The 23,052-nt window shown below is 43.0% G+C and overlaps 1 protein-coding gene and 1 long non-coding RNA gene across 2 annotated transcripts; both read right to left on the bottom strand.

Annotated features, from left to right (window-relative positions):
• Positions 1-554: 554 nt before the first annotated feature.
• LOC112450784 lies at positions 555-10,446 on the bottom strand. The gene is made up of 4 exons (XR_003039478.2): positions 10,326-10,446; positions 9,739-9,888; positions 7,882-8,001; positions 555-640 (listed from the first exon to the last, which is right to left on the bottom strand). It is a non-coding gene; the product is annotated as an uncharacterized LOC112450784 (long non-coding RNA).
• A 7,111-nt stretch (positions 10,447-17,557) lies between these two features.
• Positions 17,558-21,680, bottom strand: pim3 (Pim-3 proto-oncogene, serine/threonine kinase). The gene is made up of 6 exons (XM_017424791.3): positions 21,117-21,680; positions 20,889-20,998; positions 20,742-20,792; positions 20,249-20,612; positions 19,434-19,610; positions 17,558-19,302 (listed from the first exon to the last, which is right to left on the bottom strand). Exons 1-6 carry the CDS (start codon positions 21,202-21,204, stop codon positions 19,100-19,102), a joined length of 993 nt encoding a protein of 330 aa, XP_017280280.1. The 5' UTR covers positions 21,205-21,680; the 3' UTR covers positions 17,558-19,099.
• Positions 21,681-23,052: the final 1,372 nt, after the last annotated feature.

Below are 23,052 nucleotides of genomic sequence, written 5' to 3'. Positions count from 1 at the left end.
GTTAATGTTTTCGACAGGAAATAATCTTTACTATAACCTATAGGTTGGACATTCTGGCATGCTCTAAATTCATGACCGACGTGTGAAACTGTGCTGTATGTTACATGTATGTCGGGAACACTATGTCCCAGTTTGTTTGTGCCCTGCCGGAGTGTGTGCGTGTTTGTGCCTTTCACGCACAGGTGTTTATCCGGTGTCCTTTTCTTGGAGTATCTGTGTGGTCTTGTGTGTGTTACGGGAGTAGCGCGGCACCGAAAGAGCCGTTTGGGAACAATAGTGGCTTATTATTGGGAATCCCTTGTTTCCCCTTTCTCGGAACAAGCTGTCCTAGTTGTAACATGATCACTGTGACAACCGTAGCCATCACCGTGGCTACAGAGTTACAGGTAAACAAGGAGGAAGAGGAGGAGGACCAGCAGGGGGGGGAGGAGAGAAGCAGAGCTGAGAGAAAACAGGTAAACCCATTAAAATGAAGTAGCACAGAAGAGTGGGGAAGGAGGACAAAGGCACAGGCAGCACTTGACTAGAAGAGGGCTCGTCTATGAAGGTGATATTGTGCAGAAGTTACCTTTTGTCGCAGAGCTGCAGAAGGAGGAGAGGCGCAAGAAGAAAATCAGAACTGAAGTCCACAAGATGTACCCTGACACATAAAAAAAAGAAAATCTCATTTTATTTCATATTAAAAGAATCTTAGCTTCAAATAATTAGGGAAAAACATCGTGAGGGAAAGAAAAAAAGCACTATTGTTTACAATTTACATCCTCCAAAATCCTTCCTCCTGGTTCTGAATAGTTTCAGGGGAAATGTTCTTATATTACTGCTAATATTTCATATGAACAATCTTTTGAATGAAAGAGAAAGCAGAACAATTGAGCCCATTGATAAAATAACCTGAGGAGCACACGCTCATATTTCAGTCAATGATTTTTTTTTTGACATTTTATTGCGCTCTACATTCAAGATCCAACATAAAAAGCGATTTTTATTACTTCTTTTTTAATATCCCTAGAGTTAATGCGGAGAACATTTGGAGTAGCTGTAAAATATATTTTTTTGAATGGAGGAGAGATGGAGGCCACAGGAAGCAGCAGTGTTTGTCACCGATCCAGGTCCTTGGGGGGGGGGGTTATCCGTGACGTCCTGGCACTGCATCGGGGTCACACTGTTCCAGAGCTGGGGTTTTTTTTTTTACAAATTATTTTTCACAGGAGGTAGTAGGGCTGAGACGAGACAATGCTGAGTCACGATCCCGGCTACAATGCACAGGTGATCAGTATCCTCGAAAGGAGTGCGGTGGCGGGGAGGAGGGGTTGGTTTCGACAGTGGGTGGCTGCCAAAATAAAACGCCAAAATAAAACGCAATTCTGATCTACAAACAGGTACAGGTGTTTGGGTTTTTTCCTATAAACGGAAACTCACCTATTCGGGTTGAGAGAATAAATTATTACAAAAATTTTCAATCAAAATCCACATTGGATGGATTTGTGTTGTCAGCACATTATTTTAAACAACCAAGACTTTGTTTAATAGTTCCTCGTCAGCTTAAAGGGATAGTTCAGATCTACTGAAGTGGGTTTCTGTGGAAATATTATTTACAATTAATTCAACCGAGGGAACAGCCTGAAGAAACAGATTAGTTCAGACCAGAGAGGGAATCTTTACAATGTTATTAATTTCACATTACACGGTTAAATGAGCAGAAATATCCTGATATTCTTTATGGAAGAGCTACGGTTGTGCTTGTAAATAACCATGGGGCGTAAAGGTTTACATGAACCACTATTAAATTCCTGAAACTGGAGTTGGCCCGTCAGAATGGTCGGAATTAAACTCATTTCTCCAAATCGAAGTCGTTCAAAGAGCGATCTTCAACAGGAAACAGAACCCCATTTCTAATTACCGTATTTTCCGGACTATAAGGCGCACTTAAAAGCCTTAAATTTTCTCAAATAATGACAGTGCGCCTTATATATGTAAGAGGTCGTGATGTTTTTACGACTTTGGTAAACTACAAAGCTGCACCGCTTGCAGCATTAAGGCTCAGTTATAGTCGCGCTTTGTAGCGTCGGTGGAGTTTTGAACCCTTTGATTATCTTTGTCTTTCATCGAGGGATCATATAAATGCTGATACAGGCGAACCAGCTCCGCTAGAGCATTGAAATCCTCCATTCTGAATGAAGCGCGTCGCACGCAGTCCGCGCAAAGTTACAAAAATTGGGAGGTGCGCCTTATAGTCCGGTGAACTTTAAATATGACAAAAGTTTGAAAATGGACCATTTATTGACAGCGTGTCTTATAATCCAGTGCGCCCTATAGTGCTTAAAACACGGTATGTCAATTTTTTGCCATTTTATACACCTTAAATAAAGAAACATACAAGTTTTTATTATTTTAAACCTCAAAAAACTGCATGTCATGCTCTTTATTTTGCCTTAAACTCCTTAAAATCTGCTCTTAATATGCACTCAAGGTCATTTTTTTTTTGTGCGTTGGGGGGGGGCTTTTCCAAAAAGAAAAAACTGTTGGATTGGGAATGTACCCAGACCAGTCCTGCTTATCCATGATGCAAAACGCATAGTTTTTTTATTTTGTTGAAAAAAAAAAAAAGTGAGAAAATCGTTAAAATCTCCCTTTTATTCGCCGTTATCGCAGGCTTTTCATGAATCGCACCCCGTTAAATCCGCATGCTTGGCTTTCCGAAACAGAAGGATATTTCAGATATGGTTCCCTCCTCTCTTCCCACAGATTCCCATGGTCCTCCCGTATATTCTCAGGCTGAACGGGTGGTGAAAGTTCAGCCCAGTGGTCTACTGTATGCGGTCGGGTGAGAAGCTTGGAGGTGGGGCAGAAATGAATGGGTAGTGTCCCCACACAGTGGTAGTTTTCTCCCCTATAAGCACAGCTCCCATACATTCCTGGTAGAATGAGGGGAGCTAAGCTCGGCTTGAAGTGGCTGTCACATACCTGTGGCCAACACGTGCCCTTTAATCATAGCCATCCTGAAGCCGTGCCAGGTTCTGTGACAGATCGGGTGGGAGGACGGATGCACAACTATTCTCACAGTTTGTTATTGAAGTCCTGCTTGTGTAAACTGTGATATTCTACAATACAGATGAATTTCAGGGTTGAACGAAGGACACAGTCAAACCGTTTTCACTGTTGCGTCATAATCTTTCAGTGTGTGGATCTTTTGGTTGGATTATAGTCGAATAAAACCTAAAATTAATTAGAAAGAACTGGACATTTAACAGGGCTGGCCATAAATCTTTATTCTTGTTTGAGAATGATTTATTATGGAAGTGCTTTTAGAATATTTGACTTCTTTGCCTTACTAAGGTCATAATTCTTTAAAAAGTCATTGCTTTCGGACCACAGGGGACCATTTCACAGCCCTTATAACCTTCTTTTTGTTTTCTCCCTGCTGGTGCTGTGGTCCGACTCCATGTCTTTTAGGTCTTTTTAGCTCTTGCTTCAGAGTAGGTGCTTTTCTTAGCTTAATAGAGACTCCACAGAGATGTGATTGGTCGGTACATAAACATATGTTGATTCCCAGTGCTAAAGTAGACGCTATCTGTCACCGTCGTCTCTCATGTCAGGCTATTCTTTGTCATAAGAATCTTGGCTTCTATATCTCCTTCTGAATGTTTGTAGTAGGGCTGCTGCAATTATTATTATTATTATCAGTCAAGTTCAAGCTACATTTTCACTTTCAAACTATCCCGATTAAAAAGCAGAGTCCACGGCTACAGCAGTGTTGAGTCGGTTTTAAACGTTTTAAAAGGTCGAAGGAGTCTGAAGTATGGACGTACTTGAACATAGTTGACAATAAAAAGGTCATTTTTTACATTCTAAAAGGTTTTATTTGGTTAAAGAGCAGCAGCGGCATATGAGGTTAGGTCGTCTGATACGATTTTCACTGAATGAATGTTGGAGGAAACGTTCAGACTAGAATCGGGACTTGTGTTCGCTGCGCCGGACTGCTGTTGGGTCAAGTTTTTGGTCCCAGATGGAGATCTGATTCCCCTGAACTTGTTTTACAACCACAATATTTGAAATAAAATGCTTAAAGGAAAGATGTAAATCTTTTTTTTTTCTTGTCCTTTGCAGCAGAGAAAACATCCTGGTGGCTGGAGAAACGTCTCAACGCACAAGTTCTTATCTTATCAGCTAAATAAATAACATTTAAATCTGACATATTCATTTACAGCGCAAACTATTAACAAATACAACTCATACATATGATTTTAAAAGTGTAGCTAAGTTAAAAGAACATTTGTCAGAGCTACAGTTCTTATTATTCCATCTTAAAAAGTTGTATTTGTTTCTCTCCACAGTTTGCTGCAGTTCACACCAAGCTAAACATTCAGGCTTTTTAAATACATAAATAAGAGTTTGTTGTATTTATTAGTCATGCTGGATTTGGTGATTTAAATCTATATTTTACAACTTTAATTCACAAGTCTTTCTTTGCATTGTGTTTTGTGGTAAACTGTAAATGCAAAAGCGGACTGTTAAAAAAAAAAAGAGCTGAAACTAAGGATTTGAAAGACTTTTTTTGTAAGAGTTTTTTTCTAAAGCTTATTAGATGCCACAGCCATCTTGAATTGAAACAGTAATTCAGCTGTAGGATGAACGTCCGGTGATTCACGAGATATTTGGCTAACAAGCAGATGCACAGAGGTGGATGTGCACACAGATTTATTTGATCGCTCACCTTTCATTGGGGGGGGGTTACAAAAGAGCATCACAAATACCACCTACAGAAACTGAAATGAATTAAACGCACAGACCACGGCTAACCAAACGCTGGCCCTCCTACTGTTTGTTTAGAAAAACTCTAGCCTTTGAGCAAACTTTGCTGGTGATCCCTGCTTTATGGGCTTATGGTTGAATCATTTGGGAAGGCAGGTGTTGGGAATCAGGTGACTGGGAATGGTGAAAAAACTGGATTTAGGGCCGGGCAGATGGTGCATGCAGGACGTGAAGTGACAGGAGAGTTAGAGAATAAGAAAAACTGTAGGATTTGTTCGAATACAGTGAGTTTGGGGCTGAAAACAGATTCCTTCTGATGCAAACTGAGCTAATAAGAGCTGTGACAACAAGCTAAAACAATGATCTGGGAGTCGAAAGTGATTGAGCAGCTGATTTACAGACGCCGTATCCAAGACAGGCACTTTCTCCGACAAGAACGTTTTGATAGCAACAAGAGCCGTGTTGATCCAGAGTTTGTGGGAAGTGTCGTTATAAAAAGCCCCTCAGAACTGTCAACCATGAGAGCACCAGGCGGTGATTCTCCACCTGTTTGTTGGAGGTTCATGGGAAGCTGGAGCCAGAGCAATGCCCATCACACAACTCCCCATCACTGCGCCGCACTTGACCTGAATGTTTGGCTGAAACCTGAGGAAGTGAAACTTTCCCATAACAGACAAAGGCAAGAATCTAACCACTGAGCGGCGATGCCTGCTGACTGGAATAACAAATTTATCTTTCTGTTCACACCCGTTGGAAAGCATGAGTTCCCTCACACAACAATCCTGAATTCATAAGTCTAGAGCTGAAGTACAGACCTTGACATTTGACCCCGTGACCTTGCAATCAATAGAGATCATCTCTGACAGTTTAACATTCCTACGGATGGACAAACAGCACCGTACCATAACACGACCCATCTTATGATAGGTGTATTAAAATATTCCAGATTTCTTTTGGTTTACTGGACATTATTCAACCAACCTGCTGTTTTTTTTCCCCTCAAATATGGAATATAAGAACAATTTGTTTCCATATAACTTTATAGAAATGTTTTGTTTTCCGTCAAACAATAAACTGGAAATTCAGAACAATTCTTTCTTTGTGACAAACTGTTTAAAGGTACTATTTGCAAAGTCATATAAATGGAAGAGCCGTTTGGGACTGAGAAATCCGACCATTTAATGTATTTGTAAGTTACGGAAAATTTACTGTGAATTTCTGTGGAAAGTTAAAGCTGGGGAATTTTGGAAACTCTCTCAACTGATCTGAAACAATCCAACAAAGCCGTGCAGCTTTTTTTTTTTTTTTTTTAGCTCCTTTCTGATATTTTTACTTGAGCATTTTATATGAAAACATAAACATAAATGTTGGGATATAATCAAAGAAATGCATCTTCCATCTAGTCTTAGTTTTGGACTTTAAGTCTGTTTATTCAGCTGTCACTATTCTGCATTAACAACATACTATTTACCAACAATATCACCAAAGCTTCACTTTATGTAGTCCACGGGCTCAAATGTGTAGCTTTAATAGTCCTGTGATAAATATTTTATGTTAAAATATATTTTCCCCAACTATATTTATGCTCCGTTTAGTGCCAGCCTTCAATATTTTATTTTCCAGGTTTCAAGTTTATTCCAGTGTTTAGTCCCATAAATTCACAGAATTCTGCTAACTTAGTATTGTTGTGTATTTAAGCTCAGATTTGTTGTGTAAAGTAAGCAGTTGGGAGAGTTTTTTTATGCCAGATAACCAAATGATATTAAGTTATTTATGAATAACACGCCTTGGGGTCACCCAGGAGGAGCTGGAGAGTGTCGCTGGGGAGACGGGGGGTCTGGGGTTTCCTGTTGCTTCTTCGACCCGACAATGAATAAGCAGCAGGACGATGGATGGGGAACAATTGGAGGGACTGACTGAGCAGAAAAGAGCTGATGAATTTTCATGAACAGGTCTTAATGACGAAGTAGAGGAACAAAAAGTACCACAAACAACTAAGAAAACATTTAAATGCGCAGCCTAAAGCTGTGTTCTGACTCCAGGCAAATCAGCTTTGTCTGTCAAATCTGATCTTAAAGACAGTCTGTCTGCGTTGTGATTTGCAAGTGATGAGATTTGTTTATCTAAATATTGCAAATTTGCATGTCTTGCAATGATAATGACGTGAGAATCAGAATCCATAGCTACCTTCAGACCAAACTGTTCAAACAACTCTAAGAGTTTTATGAGAAGAGGAGCTCCCTGAAGGCACTCACACCCAGGAGCACAGAGATTCGAGGAAATCAAATCGTAATTTCTCTGTTGAGCACGGGCTGTGCTTTGTTTAAAGTTCTAAGTAGAAAGCATCAACAAGAGTTCTTTATATGACTTTCTACTGATGCTCACAAGCTCATTCCTTCAACCAATTACCACAAATCTACGTCCGGACCAATCACAAAACTCTTACTTAGAAGCAAAAAGGATAAAAAAGTTGTATGAACTAAAGCTGGCTGTGAGAACACAAAAAGACTAAGGATCGTAAAGACTGTTAGTCCCACTATGAGTGGAAATAGGAGCTTGTGTGTTTGCTTTCGCACCACTCAGGGAACGTTGTGATTGTGTAAAAGTTGTCTGACAAACAGTGCAGCTACTTCACCTCGTGCAACAACAACAACTGAATACAGAGTCATCCGAGCTGTGGTTGATGTTTGTCTTTGCATTAATGATTACTGTGGAGTTTTAAATGTGATGCAAAGATGAAGAAGAAGATCTATGAGGTGAGTAGCCAGGAAAGATCAGTCAATGCTGTGATGCACATCTTCAGAGGAGGAGTATATCCTCCATCCTGGTGGTGTCCAATCCTGGTCCTGGAGGACTACCGTCCTGCAGGTTTTAGATGTTTCTCTGCTCTTCAGCAGGTCTTCAAGTTCTGCAGAAGCCTGGTAATCCCTCAGTCATTCAAATTGGATGTGTTAAAGCAGAGAAACAACTAAAACATGCAGGATAGTGGCCCTCCAGGACCACTGCTCTAATTGTTGAGCATAGCTTAATTTATGAAGCTTTCACTGGAGTACCTTTCGTTTTACAAACATCTGATTATTTGCGTGTAGTGGTTTACGAATACAATGCTCCTGGGAAAGTGTGTCTTACCAGTTCTAGCAGGCAGAAGTGAGCCGACACAGTTGCTGCAGGCAGCGGCTGGACGCGATGAACCGCAGTCCTCTACAGCCGGGCTCAAGCTCCTCGAAGCCAACAGCACCGAACCTCTCTCTGTAGAGAGAAATTAATATGCGTTATTTTGCGACTCGTGGCAGCCTCTGTTAGCACTTTCATGTGCTCCCCGACCCGAGTGACTCCAACATCCGAGCTGCTGCGACCTTCCCGCTGACGTCCTCTTTAGGAGGCAGTTTTCCATCTTGCGAGTGATGTAATAAATAATGCCAACACAGTTATTAAAAGATGCGGGTGCTGGAAAGCTTTAATTTTGCTTAACCAATCAACCTACACTTATGCAAGGACCCGTCACATCCCTTAATATCACACCAGTAGTCCCTACTGAGCTAAGAAAGCATCTATGGAAAAGCAGGAGCTAAAACAGACCTAATAAATGTAGTTATAAGGACCACAAATAGCTATACTACTTCCAGGGCAAAAACAAAAACTGTGAACTAGCCCTCTGTGGTCCGAAAGTCCTAAAAACTGCTTCTTATGGTTATAAGAACTATCAAAAGGTTCCTACATTCACTAAGCACCTGCTGGTAATTCTGTACCCTAAGGTTTTTTTTTTGTTTTGTTTTTTTACATTGATAAAAACACATAAATAAAAACACTTAAATCTGCTAACATTTAGTGTTTGAGTATAATGGGAATATTATTATTTAGTATTATCAAATGACTTTTCAGAAGTCAACACATATACCAGCTCTGACGGTTCTGCATTGCTTGTACAATACCACCTGCATGCTTATTTTTGTCGACCACGCTGCATTCAGAGCTGTAAATATGTTAAAATGAACATTTTCTTTGCAGAGAAGTCTCCCAACCAAACCGTGTTACACTGAAGTTATCAGCAAAGACCTGCGTTATCACCCAAGTCAAATGAAAGAACTTAAATTATGAAGTACAGAAAAAAACGTCGGACCAGTTCTGGAGCAGAGTCAGCACAAAGAGTTTGATTAAATGACATGTATTGTAAGAATGTGAATGCTGAACAACCTTTCAACAGCAACATGAGGTACAGTACCACGTCACTGAAATAAATGACCAACAAAAAATTTAAATATAGGCTCAGAATAAAGGGTTATGAAAAAAACGGGGATTTTAGTCAGTCTGCATGGTGGAAAACCACAACAAGAAGACAAGAAGTTTTCATTTTAAGTTCCTATCCTCCCCCTGGGGTAATGCAGGAGTGCAGTATGTGTGTGTGTGTGTGTGTGTGGTGGTGGTGGTGGGGGTGTTTACAACTTGTGACCTGTCCAGGGTCCACAATGACCACTGGAGATGGGCGCCAGCTCCCTCATATCTAGGGTTGGGCATTGAGTCTCGAGGACTGATTGGAGCCAGAACTAATATTCCGATTCTCCCGGAATCGTTCAACTTTATAAATTTTGATTCCTAGTTTCGATACCAGGAAGAAGAAGCTGCCGGAAACCAACAGATCTTCAGGAAGTGTAAGCACAACCGTAGACAGCGTGCGGCTGCAAATGAAGGTGTGGCTCAAGGCTCATAGACACTTCACCGTAACGCCCCAGAGAAAGATGTTTTGCCTATTAAAAGAATCGGAATCGAGAATCACTCGGAACAGGAATTGAAACGAGGAACCGGAATCATTCAAACTCAAAACGATGCCCAGCCCTGCCTGCAACCCTGAAAGAATAAAAGCGGGTAAAAGAAAACAGATGAAAGAATCGTATAATTACTTCACAACCTTCTGAATCATAATTGAATCGTAAAGTGACTAAAGGTTCCCAGATTCCCACCCCTACAGTTAAATGGTCTAAGTCCTACCAGCCATCACAGCCTTCCAGAGCAGATCAGAGTCCTTTAAAACCACAAACGGGCATCTTGAATCCTGGTGTAGGTTCGCCATCCTTGGCTGGAGTCGAATAATGCACATCCAGGTTGAACTGCAGGAATTAGGGAAAAAGAAATCCTGACCTGTGCAGATAAGCAGATCACATTTTCTTCCATAAAGCATCAAAATCACAACCTTACACATCTACATTAAACAACACATCAATAAACTATGAATCTTTAAACATTAATGTAGAGATATTTTTTAAAAAGGAACACAATACAGGAGAGTCTGGAGACCTCTAATTGGTAATAAGAGGAAACAAATTACCATAAATCCTAATTGGATCCCACCCAGTGTAAAAAAATGCTCATAACCTGTTGCTTAATGCCTCACACCATAAGCATTCATTTACCTCGACACTGTTTTTTTCTTAAACCTTAAACACCATTTACATGACGAGAATTAGCTCTCAGAGCTACAGTTAGCAGAGCTAGCTTAACTAGCAGCGTTAGCCGTTAGCATCTCACTCCGGACGGTTTTGTGTTTTTCTTCTCCTCACATATTTAACTAAACTCACCTAAAAACAGCAACAACAGAAGCTTAATCCGAAAGCCAAGGTTTCCCAATGATTTAACCGGTAGAGTTTCACAGCTGAAACTCCACAGGAAGCAGTAAATTCACAGTTTTACTGTTTCTTGGTCCTTTTCTCGAATATGATGCGTACTTCACGGCACGCTCGGAAAAAGCGAAACTTCCTCCAACAACGTCTTAACAACTAATGACCATAAAACAAGCAGAAAAATACACTGAAATGCACATTTTGAACACAGCAATGTAACTTTGACATTTTAAAAACACAAACGTGTTCTACACGTGTAAAACTGTTTTAAAAGGGATAAATAATTATAATAGTTTTACACTTAAACTACACAAATAGTCAATGTTACCTGTTTAAAGTCTTAACTTAGCAGGTAACTTTGGGTATTTATCACAGCAGCAATAATGTTTTTGCTCATGTTTGTTTTAGGTGTGCATCAGTTCGTTCATTTGGAGCGTTAGCAAAATATCTCACAAACCACTGGACGGATTTTATTGAAATTCCCATAAAAAAACTCATTGGATGCACTTGTGTGAGTAATTTTTGCATTCAGCTCCATTCAAGATGGTTGCCACAGCCAAGCAAAGTGACTATAACTGGATCAGTTTGACAGATATTGAGCTAACATTTGGTGTGGTAGTAGCCGAGAGTCACCCTTATCGACTCATTTCTCAACATAAGATGATCTTAGTCCAAAATGTTGAAATTTAATTAAAAAAAAGGAATTGTTGACGGTTTTTATCCATGCTTTTGTATGCCATAAACACCTCGTGTCATTTTCACTCAGAGGAATTGTATGTGTCAAATAAAAACTTGCTATAAATGAAATTTGCTGCATGTTTGAATATCATGATTCATGTTATTGCGTCTCTTCAGTATTGCAGAGTGCCAGGCTGGCTTCTCTGGAGGCCTCCGGCTCTGTTACCCCCGAGCCGAGCCTCCGAGGGGACTTTCCACTGCTCTGACTCGGAGCTGATTAAAAGCTGCAGCAGGGCCAGAGAAGGAGAACCTGGCCACCCGGCTGGTGGGAACCTGCTGCCATCACCGTGAAGGAACTCATTGTTCTCGGCTAACAGGACACGGTGTAAACATACGAGCAGGGGTGTGTGTGTGTGTGTGTGTGTGTGNTTCACCCCCTCGTAACCACAGGAACGGGATAAACAGCTCTTAATTGGCCGGCAGCAGTTTAATGCACTTCCTGTCGGGGGGTGTTCAGCAGAGGCTTTCACACAGACGGGCGAAACACACACGCAACTGTCTCAGAACGGGAGACGCACACAAGCAGGATTCTGAGATGAAACAGAAACCGGGACACAAAAGCCCCAGTCAGGTCTGCGCTCTCGGATCCTGTTGCCAAGCTCCCAAACAAACAACAACAACAACAAACCTCAGCAGGTGAAGCAGGATGACTGCAAACGTCCATCAAGTCCAGCTAGAAAAAGTCCTTTTTTCTGTGAAAATAACAGCCTGAGAGCTGAATGACTGAAGATGTGTGATGAAGCTGAAACTAAGTTCTCAAAGCTAAAAGAAGCAGAACAGAGGCTAAAAGCTAAATCAGGAAAAATGCTACCTAAGTGCAGAAAAACACTAGCTAAATGGTAAAGCTAGGCAAATGCTAACTAAAACCGGAAAGAAGCAAAAGACTAGCTAAAAGGTAAAAGAAGCAAAACACGAGCTAAAAGCAGCAAAATGCTAGTTAAAAGCTGAAGCAGCAAAAGACTACCTAAAAGGAGCAAAATGCTAGAAGGGTAAAACTAGCCAATGGTACCTTAAAGCTAAGTGCAGAAAAATACTAGCTAAAAGGCAAAAGCCCCAAAGGACTAGCTAAAAGTGGGAAAAGGATAGCTAAAAGGTAAAATAAAGCAAAACACTAGCTAGAAGTATTAACAGGGTAGCTGAAAGCTAAAAGTAGCAAAAGAAGACAAAAATAGAGCAACTTTTACGTTTGAATGGATTATTTCTAAAGTGAAAGATTTTTTTTTTTTTTTTACAAACACCAAAAGTAACAGCCAGAATGTCCTAAATGAGCTGAAGATTTTGATATTTGAACGGTTAAAACAGCTGAAAGTATCCAACATGGGATGGAAGGAAAGACAAAGAATTCAGAAAAACCGGTCAGCTTCAGTGTGAAGCGCTAGGAGCTAGGAGCTAGGAGCAAGGAGTGAGGAGTGAGGAGCTAGGAGCTAAGAGTGAGGAGCTAAGAGCGAGAAGTGAGGAGCTAGGAGTGAGGAGCTAGGAACGAGGAGCTAGGAGCTAGGAGTGAGGAGCTAGGAACGAGGAGCTAGGAGCTAGGAGTGAGGAGCTAGGAACGAGGAGCTAGGAGGTAGATGTGAGGAGCTAGTAGTGTGGAGCTAGGAGCTAGCATTGAGGAGCTAGCAGTTAGGAGCTAGGAGCGAGAAGCAAGGAGTTATGAGCTAGGAGCTAGCAGTGAGGAGCTAGGAGTTAGGAGCTAGGAGTGAGGAGCTAGGAGCTAGGAGTGGTAGTCCAGAAGAGAAACAGAAACCAAAAGGAGATGAAGGACTGGAAGAGATGAAAGCTTCTTTATGAATGTGTGCAGTTAGAAAAGAAGATCGGCATCTTAATGGTGCAGATATATTTTTTTTTTTTACAAGCTGGTAATGTGATCAAAAGAACCATTGACCTGGTGCTTGTTTTGCCCTGCGGCTGTTATCTGTTTCTCTGGCTTGATGAGAGGAGGCTTTCCTGTCAACGAAACAAGACGCTACCTCCAAAAATATTTGTCCGAAAAGCGGCACGCCTTGTTGTTTCAGGCCGTAAGACGAGTCATCGAGTCCACATTCCTGCAGAAATGAACGATATTCAGACACGGTGGTGATCAGCAAAAGGAACACCTGCTAAGACAAGTTTTAATGAGAATTCCTGGAACCATTTTGAAAATATTACACTGGAAGTTGTTTTAATTTAAGGCCCAACAATCCTTGAAGGAATGCACATCACTCGCCAAATTTTAAGTTTTAAACTAAAATCATTTTATGATGAGAAATGATGGAGCTCAGTCTTGAAAATGACGTTATGCTCAATCGAATTCTTGCATTTTAGTTTAATGTGGCGGCCATCTTGAATCCGGTTGACCCCTAGAGTTAATCAGGTGTAGATGAGTCGACTTTACATTTGCAGTTTTGTGTCACGGCATGCAAGACTTCAGATTTTTTTCTAAAGTAACACAGCTGAAAAGAATGTCAGCTGACCTGCTGATACAGAGCAGCATCCATCCATCCATCCTATGTGCCGGGTTGCGGGGAGCTGGTACCTGTCCCCAGCAGTCATTGTGCCACATAACAACAAGTATAGAGCCATCCTGAGCTGCTTCATGCTTACATACTATATTTACAGGTCCATGAATGCATCACGCTTTCAAAGCCACGCCGTGAACCTGAAACGACCCCGTCCTAATTCAAAGGGTCAGGCCCATGAACACGAACTCACAGAGTAGCGTGAAGTGTAGTATCACCACCATCGTCTTAGCCGCGGCGCGGCGTCATGCTGCCTGTGTGGGTGCCACCCACCCACCCACCCATCTGTGGCCCTCGAGCCCAGAGTCCATCTGGCGTCTTCCACTGGTGTCTGTCGACTTCCCACCTATCACGGACGCCGCTGACAGCCTCCACGTGCCAGGATACAATCTGAACCAGAAAAAAAAACATTAAAAGGCTCTGAATTAGTGAAGCACATTCACAAAAATCCGTCAACCATTAACCTGAGCGTCATCCTCAGAGTCGACACAACATGGCTGTTTGAACAAATATTCTGGGAGATTACGCAGGTTTTTACTGCTTTCATGTGTGTAGGTTAAAAGCAGCAGTGCATTACTTTAGCTTTACATAAACAGGAGGAAACATGTCGCCTTGATCTCTCTCTCTTTGAGCTACACACTTCCAAGCTCTATCCGTGTGCTTTTTAAACATACATGTGATGTAATAAACTGTGGTGTGTGTCTGTTTTCTGATGGACATGATAGTGTTTTATTACAGCACTTCCTGAAAGACTTATTGACAGTTAAGACTGTTTATACACTGAAGAATTTGGTGATAAAGTGCATTAATAACTAGCAAACCTTTCTGTAACGTCCTTCTGAATCGTCAAACTGGATCCAGCTGAAGGTCTGGCACGTCTTGAAGAAACGCATGTCGATTTAACCGGAGGTCACAGGCGATGCGTTAACTCTCAGAGTATGTGGCGAGGAGGACTCTCAGCTACTACCACACCAAGCCCGAGCTCAGTACCTGTAAAACTGACCGAGTCATCGCCGTTTTCGTGGCAGCCATCTTGGAATGGTGACTTCGAAAGACAGTTGTAGTTGTAACAGTTGTAGATATTTGTCTCCTGAAGCCCATTTAAATCTAAAAACGTTTGGTTCGACAGCAAGAATATGATATGACTTTTAGTATTTGTACTTTTTGAATTATTTAACTTTATTTACAAATGAGATCTCTGCAGTTCCTTCAAAAACGCTGCTCTCTGAACACTTCTTCTGCTGCTTTTAGCTGCCTTCCTGTTAAGTTTAGCTTAACTGTAGCCGTCAGCTGTTGTGTCGCTAATTGTAACTGTTGCTAAAATTTAGCTTTTAGCCACTGTAGAGTCTCAGTCATCTGGGGCAAATCCAACGAGCTGCTAACATCTAACTTGCATTTAAATGCAGAAAGGCTGTCTGTTGTCTCAGTCAGGAGCGAACAATCCTTTGACAGATTTCGCAGAACGAAGAACCGAGTTCCTCGAAGGATTTTTTTAACACCTGAACATTCCTTCAGTGAGATCTGATGACACGACATCCCGGAACCTCAGCCATCCTTCCTCGATTACGATAAAAGACTTTTTGTCTGAGTGCGTCTGAACGCAGCCCTCAGAGGATTTCCAACTCTGGAACATCTCTCTTCTTCTGGAAACTTTATTATTTCAACAGAAACAAACAAACAGAACATAAATATTTTTTACTTGCGCACATTTTCCTGTTTTGTTTCAGGCTGAGCTACTTTTTTGTTGCGGCACAGTTTTTCTACAGTTTACAATCATTCGTTTTAGGTAACTTTTCAAGCATTTATGGTCATTCCCATATGTGGCTCGCAGTTTTCCCTCAGGCCTGGTCAGTGACGAAAACTAACATGGCTTAAATATCTATATATTGGACTATTAATAGAGAAATTCTGTAGGTTGACCACGCTCAGTTTTAATTGAAGACCACCGCACTAACCCTTCTTGGAAATAAAAATAAATAAATCGTGCATCTTGGACACAAATTATTCAAATATCCCCGTCGCCATGATGAAAGTGGCAGCGACTAATGAAGATAACCAGCCCCTGGGATCAGACTTCAGCTGACGGAGACGACGCCGTGGCATCCATCCTGATTTATTTAATGAGGATTTCACGGTGAGAGCGGGCGACGACTCGCTGCAGCCTGCAGTTCTGAGCAGAGGGGATCGTAATGAAGACAAGTTGGCGGCCATTTGCATGTCAAAAAGCCCTGAGACACGAAGACAATTGAGGATTACCGCAGATGCATACAGAAACACAGATGTTAACGCACCGAGTCTGACACTAGTGATCATTTATAGCTCCGCTGTATCGCAGGGTGGTGCACGAGCGGATGGGAGAAATGTCATTGGGATGGGATTAAAAGAGGCGTTTCCCGCTGTAGAAAACCTGCCGTTTCCATACATCTTTAAAGTTTAAAGTTCCATGTTTCTATTGAGTTTTGATGACAAATTTTCATGGTTAACTTGCAACTTTGAGGAGCCCTGAAACTGGAAGAGCAGCAGCTACCAGGGGAGGAACGCCGGAGGGCTAACTTATCCTGCCTGGTTTATAAACCCGAATGTATTTATTCCAAGTGGGAATTAAAAAGAAAAAGATAAAAACTTTTTTTCTATACATACAAATCAATCACTTGATCAAGAATTCGATGTCTGAGAAGATTTAAGGATCAGCTGTCTTCTTCTCCACTCCCGCTGAATCCGAAGCAGACAGTCGCTGAGGCTTCTGGGAGATCGCTTCCTTAAAGTAGGACAGCGGTGTCCGATCCTGGTCCTGCACGTTCTTGTCGTGTCCCTGCTCCTCAGCAGGTCTTCAGGTTCTGCAGAAGCCCAGTTGTCAGGTGTGTCCCAGCAGAAACAGCTAAAGCGTGCAGGACAGCGGGTCCTCCGGGACCAGGACTGGACACCACTGAAGCAGGGAGTCCATGTTTGACATTAGAGACATCATCCATTGGGTCGTTGGTGGTGGGGGGTGTAGAGGGTCACAAACGAGACAAACGACCATCAGACCGCCAACCATTCACATTGTCTCACACCTCGGGACAATTTAGAGTTACCAATGAACCCAGCTGCGGGAGGAAACCGGAGCATCCCGTGACCTTTCTTGTTGGGAGGCGGCAGCGCCAACCGCTGCACCACCCCATCAGACATCAGCGTGGAGGTACAAACAAATCAACGGCGCCGACTCACCAGAGGGGGCAGCACGTCCCAAGAAAACAAACGAGCCACCTTCGCTCCTGCTTCCTGGAAACACGTCTCACACGCCGCAGCCGCTGCCAGCAGCAGCATCCTGCTACTCTCGGCCTTCCTGATGACGCCCGTTTCGTTGCGCAGCAGATCGGCAAAGCAGGAGGCCTGAAATGGAAAAGCAATTAGTTCTATATTTTTCTTTCCCACTGTTGTGGCAGCAGCCCTCCTCCTCCTCCTCCTCCTCCTCCTCCTCTCCAGCAGACACATCTGGCTCTTATTAGCCCCTCTGGTTGTCATGCAGCTAATGGCTCCTGGGATGTTTGTCTTCGGCCACATCAACAGCCGCGTCACGTTGCAGAAACGAACCATCTTTAGAGGAATTATCCTCCTCTTGCTTCCTCAATGGGGGTTTGGTTAGACAATTAAAGGAATGCATATCGCCCGCCACAGCTTCGAGATCTCATGTGGAGAAACGATGGAGCCACAGCAAACCTTGTGAGATCTGTTAGTGCTCGAGAATGACTCTCAGCTACTATCACGCCAAGTTTTAGCTCAATATCTATAAAAAATTAAGTTATAGTGGTGTTTGTGTTTGTTAGTTATTTATTCGTGGCAGCCATCTTGAATTGGGTCAGCTCCGTGTCCATTTTAATGATAATTTTCTTTATAAAGCTTTGTGAAAATCCTTATTGGTTGATGAGATATTTCGCTAACAGACTCAAATAAAATGATCGAGACAGCAGACTTGTATCTGTACATAAAAACGGGTGTTTAATTGAAACTTCTGTATCAAAAAATAGCAATATCCATCCTTCACAGCCACAAGTCACACAGCTAAAGTGAAATGTCTCCAATAAGAGGCTATGTGACGACTAGAAAAACTCTTCCATCTGTTTTATTTTTCCCCGAACGAACACAAACCAGATTTATTACTCCGATACGTCACCTTTTCAACATAACCAACACTTTGTTTTTTCCCTCTTCTCTAAATTAAATAACATTCAAAATGCTTTTTTGTTTTCCAAATTTAAGTAAACGTTTTATTCTGCGTTACAACTGCTTCAGTGCATCCTCCACATCTCAGAAAAAAAAAAATGTATGAAAATGTAAAAAATAAGTTATAGGAATGCAAACCAAAAGGCCAAGTGTAGGGGGGAGAGAGGGGCACAAATTTGTAGGGGAAGATTCTTGTTTGTTTTTAAGCAAAAAAAAAAGAGACAATAAATAAAAATAAATAGCCACAGAGTGTGGAATGTCTACATGTTTATGAATAAATTAAATGCAAACGGGAGAGGGGGAAAATTTACACACAAAAAAGAGAAAAATAAAATAAAAACACGCTGTACAATATCTGTAGAAAACAAAAATCAAATCTATGAATATTGCATTGATTGTGCATCTACACCCCAGACCCTAAGGNCGACAGAGGGGGGGGGGGGGGGGGGGGGGGGGCAAGTCAAGCAGTGAAGATGGTGGGAGGCTAAAATAACAAAAGGAGATAAGAGAACCCCTAAAACAGGCGTGAGAGGGAGAAAAAGGTGGGGGGGAGGTGTGTGTAGACATTCAGAAAAGACAGGATTCAGTTTCCAAACACCTGTTCAGGCTATAGAGTGAATAAGCAGCGTTAAAGAGATAAACACAGAGAGTGTTTCAAGTATTTCATCGTAAGGGGAGGAGCCCCCACCTCCTTCTCTCTCTGGGAAAGGAAAGAAAAACCTCGACGCCCACCTTCCATCACGGCGCAGACAACTTTAGCCAACAATTCCAACCCACCCCCCCAAACACCGAAAACAAAAACAAAGAGTCGTTGACAAAAAGCCCAACAGGACGAGAAAAAAAAAGCAGCGTTCCAAAAAAAAAAAAAAAAAGGCACTCCAAAATCAAAATATTTAAATAAAAACTTTTCTCCGAGCTCTATGAGAGCAGCCATGTCTGAATCGGGGGGCCTTGCCAGCTGTTTTATACCAGCCTAGTAACAAAAAATAGGGAGGGGAGGGGGGGAATAAATAGTGCTGGTAAGACCGCCCAAACAGCAAAAAAATAAAACATAAAATAGTTCCCCATTTGGAAACAAGATAATCAACTGAAATGAAAAAAACAGGGATGGGGGGGAAACAAAAATAAACAAACGGTAATAAATTAGAAATTCCCACAAAAGAGGAAAATTAAAGTACTCATTTTGTCTTTTAAATGATTGGGCCAGGCTGCAGCTGGCCTTCAGTCCGGGTCGCCCCCTGAACAACCCCCCCCCCCAACCCCTTCTTTCCTCAGAAAGTCCGTTCAGCTCGAAGCTCAGAGGCTCTCCTTGCTCGAGCTCGTGCTTGACGAAGAGTCTGTGTCGATGGTTCTGAGGCGGATGTCCCCCGCCGCGGGCTCCTCCGGCGAGCCGGGCGACTCCGCCGTGACCCGCATCCAGGGGTGGTCGCAGATCTGCTCCAGGGTGGGCCGGTCGGAGGGCCGCAGGGCCAGACACCATTTGATCAGCTGCTGGCACTCTGAAGGAGAGAAGAAAGACGGGAGGAGGGGGGGGTTAAACTCGGCTCAGACTCAGGTTTGTGATTTGTAGATTTAGGGCTGTACCCACCGCTGTAGCTAGAGGGCAACAGAGCGCGTTCTGTACACTCACCAGCTGAGATCCTCCTCCTGAAATACAGAGTCCCTCTGAGGATCTCTTCATCCTGCTCAAAGGGGATGTCTCCGCAAACCATGTCGTACAGCAGCACGCCTAGTGACCACACGGTCGCCGAGCGGCCGTGGTACCTGTGGAAGCGGATCCACTCCGGCGGGCTGTAGACTCTCGTACCTGTTCAGACAAAAAATAAAAACAGAATTTAGTGATGAACGGCAAAAAGAAGCGAAAAAAAAAGGAAAAGGCTGAGTCACAGTGGAAATGCTTTCCATCTTCACCCCCCCCTCCTGTTTAGAAGAAGGAACTTAAGATATCAAGCCCTGAAAGAAAGGGCGTCACGTGAAGCACCGACTCTGGTTTCACAACAAACAGATGTTAGGTGGCTCTGACCCGACGTAGTGACTCATGGCATGACCGGAAACATAAAAGCTCAATTCAGCTCAGAGAACAGAATGAGTCACTTATTAAAAACAACAACAACAACAACGCAGACGGATGTTATAATCTCTGAGTCACGTCTGTTTGCCGTCCTCTGAGTTTTTTTTTTCCTGTTTTATAACCTGAATAAAGCGCGAGGCTGTTGGCGAGGAAAACCCTCCACCAAAAACAGACCGCTGCGTCACAGCCTCGTGAACGCCTCCATGTCTGAATATAGCACAGCGGAGCATCAAGGGCAAACAGCCCACACGGTTACATATTCAGGAGGAGGAGAAAAAAAAACCAAAATCACATTAGATTTCAGCCCCGAGACATCCTATAACACCAGCTCATGTAATTGGAGCGGTCAGAGGGGAGGGGGGGCGGCTGCTTACCATCAAAATCAGTGTAGACCGTGTCCTTGAGAATCGCCCCTGAGCCAAAATCAATCAGCTTCAGCTCCCCGGTGCGCAGATCCACCAGCAGGTTCTCGTCCTTGATGTCTCTGTGCACCACGCCGCAGCTGTAGCAGTGCCTGACCGCCTCCAGGACCTGCTGGAAGAAGCCCCGGGCCGTGTCCTCATCCAGGGCGCCCTTCTCCGTGATGAAGTCGAACAGGTCCTTGACCAGCTCGGGCCGCTCCATGACCAGGAGCCAGCCGTCCGCGCGCTCATAGTAGTCCAGCAGCTTGATGACCCCTCGGAAAGACGAGCTGACCTTCTTCAGCAGCAGGATCTCCAGCGGCACCATGGCTCCGTTCTGCAGCAAAAACACGGGGACTATTTAGTCACTGTAACAGCCACATGAACCCCCTGCACCCAGCAACAGAGAGGGGTGGAGGGGGTGGGGAGGGGGAACCAAAACAAACCACGCACATTGAGTACTTACAATTGTGCCCCACTCCGTCACCCTCTCTTTTGCAACATGCTTCACAGCGACCTGAAATGAAACCCCCAAAAAAACAAACATTAAAATTATAAACCCTGAGAGCGGCGCGGAGGGATCAAAACACAGAGAGCGGAGCTTCGTCCTTACCGGCGCGCCGTCTGAGATCCGGCTGCCGGCGTACACCGTCCCGAATCCCCCGCTGCCCAGAACCGAGCCCACCTGGTAGACCTTCTCGAAGGGCTCCTTCTCCACTTTAGCTACGAGCGAAACAAACAGAAACGTTGATTTATCGCCGGTCCTGTGTGTGTGTGTGTGTGTGTGTGTGAGGGGGGGTGAAATGTCCCCCATTTTGTTGGCGGACGCCCGGTCACCTACCCGGCTGGCGCTGAATCTTCACTGGCAGGTGGTCCATGCTCGAAGGGTTGCAAATGTGCGAAAATGAACCGAACTTTGACAGCAACATATTCGAGCTGAAAAAGCCGGTATGTGTGTAAAATATATATACGTAAAAAAAAAACAAAAATAAACAAAAACGAGTCCCGGTCCAGTTACGAGTTTTAAAATAGAAGAGGCAGCACAGTGAGTGATAAAAAGAGGGGATTCAGGCGCAGAGAGTGCGGCTAAATTAATGGCGGTGAGATGGAACAGCCTGTATCCACAACTCCGCCGCACCGCGCCCGTCACAGTCCTCCCGTCACGACCGTGGAGTCGCGCGCAGATTCCCGAAAACCGGCATGTGTGCCGAGGCAGGTTATTCCCGACAAAAACAGCAACAACAACAAAAAAACAAATCCTCCTCGGTGAAAAAAACAACCAAAAAATTAAAAAATAAAAGAGCTGAAGAATCGTAAACGACCGTTCGGTTTAAAGGGCCACGGCGATGTGTCGTTATCCCGAAGTGTGGCCGCTGTCTGTGCTTTGGCGCGGTCTTCCCAAGCCAATATTTTGACGCGTCACCTGGATGTGAAGTATCCCTCCGCCACCAATACAAATCGACACTTTCATTTGAGCAAAGCACAAAACGCTGATTTATTCAAAAAATATACTCCTAACACGCTCAAAACACCCCCTCTGTGTCGATTCTGTTAAATCAAATCGGAAATTAAATCGAAGATTCCTTCGAAGTGATTGTTTTTGCGACGCGCTACTTTCTGATAGTACGAGGCGCGCAGGGACACGCCGTCTGGGAGGATTTGCGCTGCGTTAGTCGTCTCGGAAGGAGACAGCCAATCAGATGCCGTCTATAAATACTGTGTTTTGTTTTTTGACCAATCCGGGTAAAGTTTTCATAATAAAGAAGGCGTTTGAGCGCACGTGGCGGCAATAGTCCCCCCCCCCCTCCTCTCATGCACACAGACTGTAGGAGCAACAACAGGGCAGCGGTTATATCAGTACTACTGCAAGTACTGGCATAAAGTACTACACTTACTACACTTAAAAATACACAATATGAGCTTTAACGGTTTATACATAAGGCTGTTATGGATATGGTCACATTAACAGGGATTTATTTGGTAATTATTTAAAGAAAAGTAGATTTATTAAGCAAAAAAAAAAATGAAATTACCAATGTGCAGAATCTCACGAGATCAGAGTGAGTGTAGCGAATGACTCAGCTACTACCACGCCGAGTTTTATATGAACGTCTGTAAAACAGACTGCATTACAGACATTTTCATGTCGGCAAACGTCGATCAGCTGTGGTGTCCATTTTAGGTTGGACTGACTCCAAAAGTTAATCAGTTGGAGATGTGTATCCAGTGGTTTCTGTGGGATAGTTTGGTTTAAAATCCATTTTGTGGCTCGGGAGTTATTTTGCTAACAGACAAACAAGGTTGGCTCCCAACAGTTTTCCGGTGAAATTTTGAAGCAACGCTGTTGCTCGATGAGTAACGCTTGGGAGTATGAGATGTGAGAAACCAAAGCTGCAAGCACATCAAACTTTAGCTCAATATCTATAAAATTAACTGAATTATGATCATATTTGTGTTTTATTATGGTCAGTTAGCTGGAGCGGCCAAATTGAACTGAGCTGCTGCAAGAATTAATCAGCTGTAGAGGTACATCGGATGATTATTTCCTGAAAGTTTCAATAAAATCCATCCAGAGGTTCATTAGATATTTTACTAACAAACAAATAGTTAAGGGCAAAATCTTAAATAAAGACCTTTCACAACCTGTTAGCATTCAGAATACTTATTGAGGTCAGGCTTAGCTACTACCACGCTGAATTGTAGCTTAATATCTGTAAAATGGACAGAGTTATATTGCTAACAGGCAGAAACAAACACAAACATGCAGAAGCTAATAA

This window comes from Kryptolebias marmoratus, linkage group LG18 (genome assembly GCF_001649575.2).
Source record: "Kryptolebias marmoratus isolate JLee-2015 linkage group LG18, ASM164957v2, whole genome shotgun sequence".
Classification (NCBI taxonomy): domain Eukaryota; kingdom Metazoa; phylum Chordata; class Actinopteri; order Cyprinodontiformes; family Rivulidae; genus Kryptolebias; species Kryptolebias marmoratus.
This window is presented reverse-complemented; position numbering and strand designations above follow the sequence as displayed.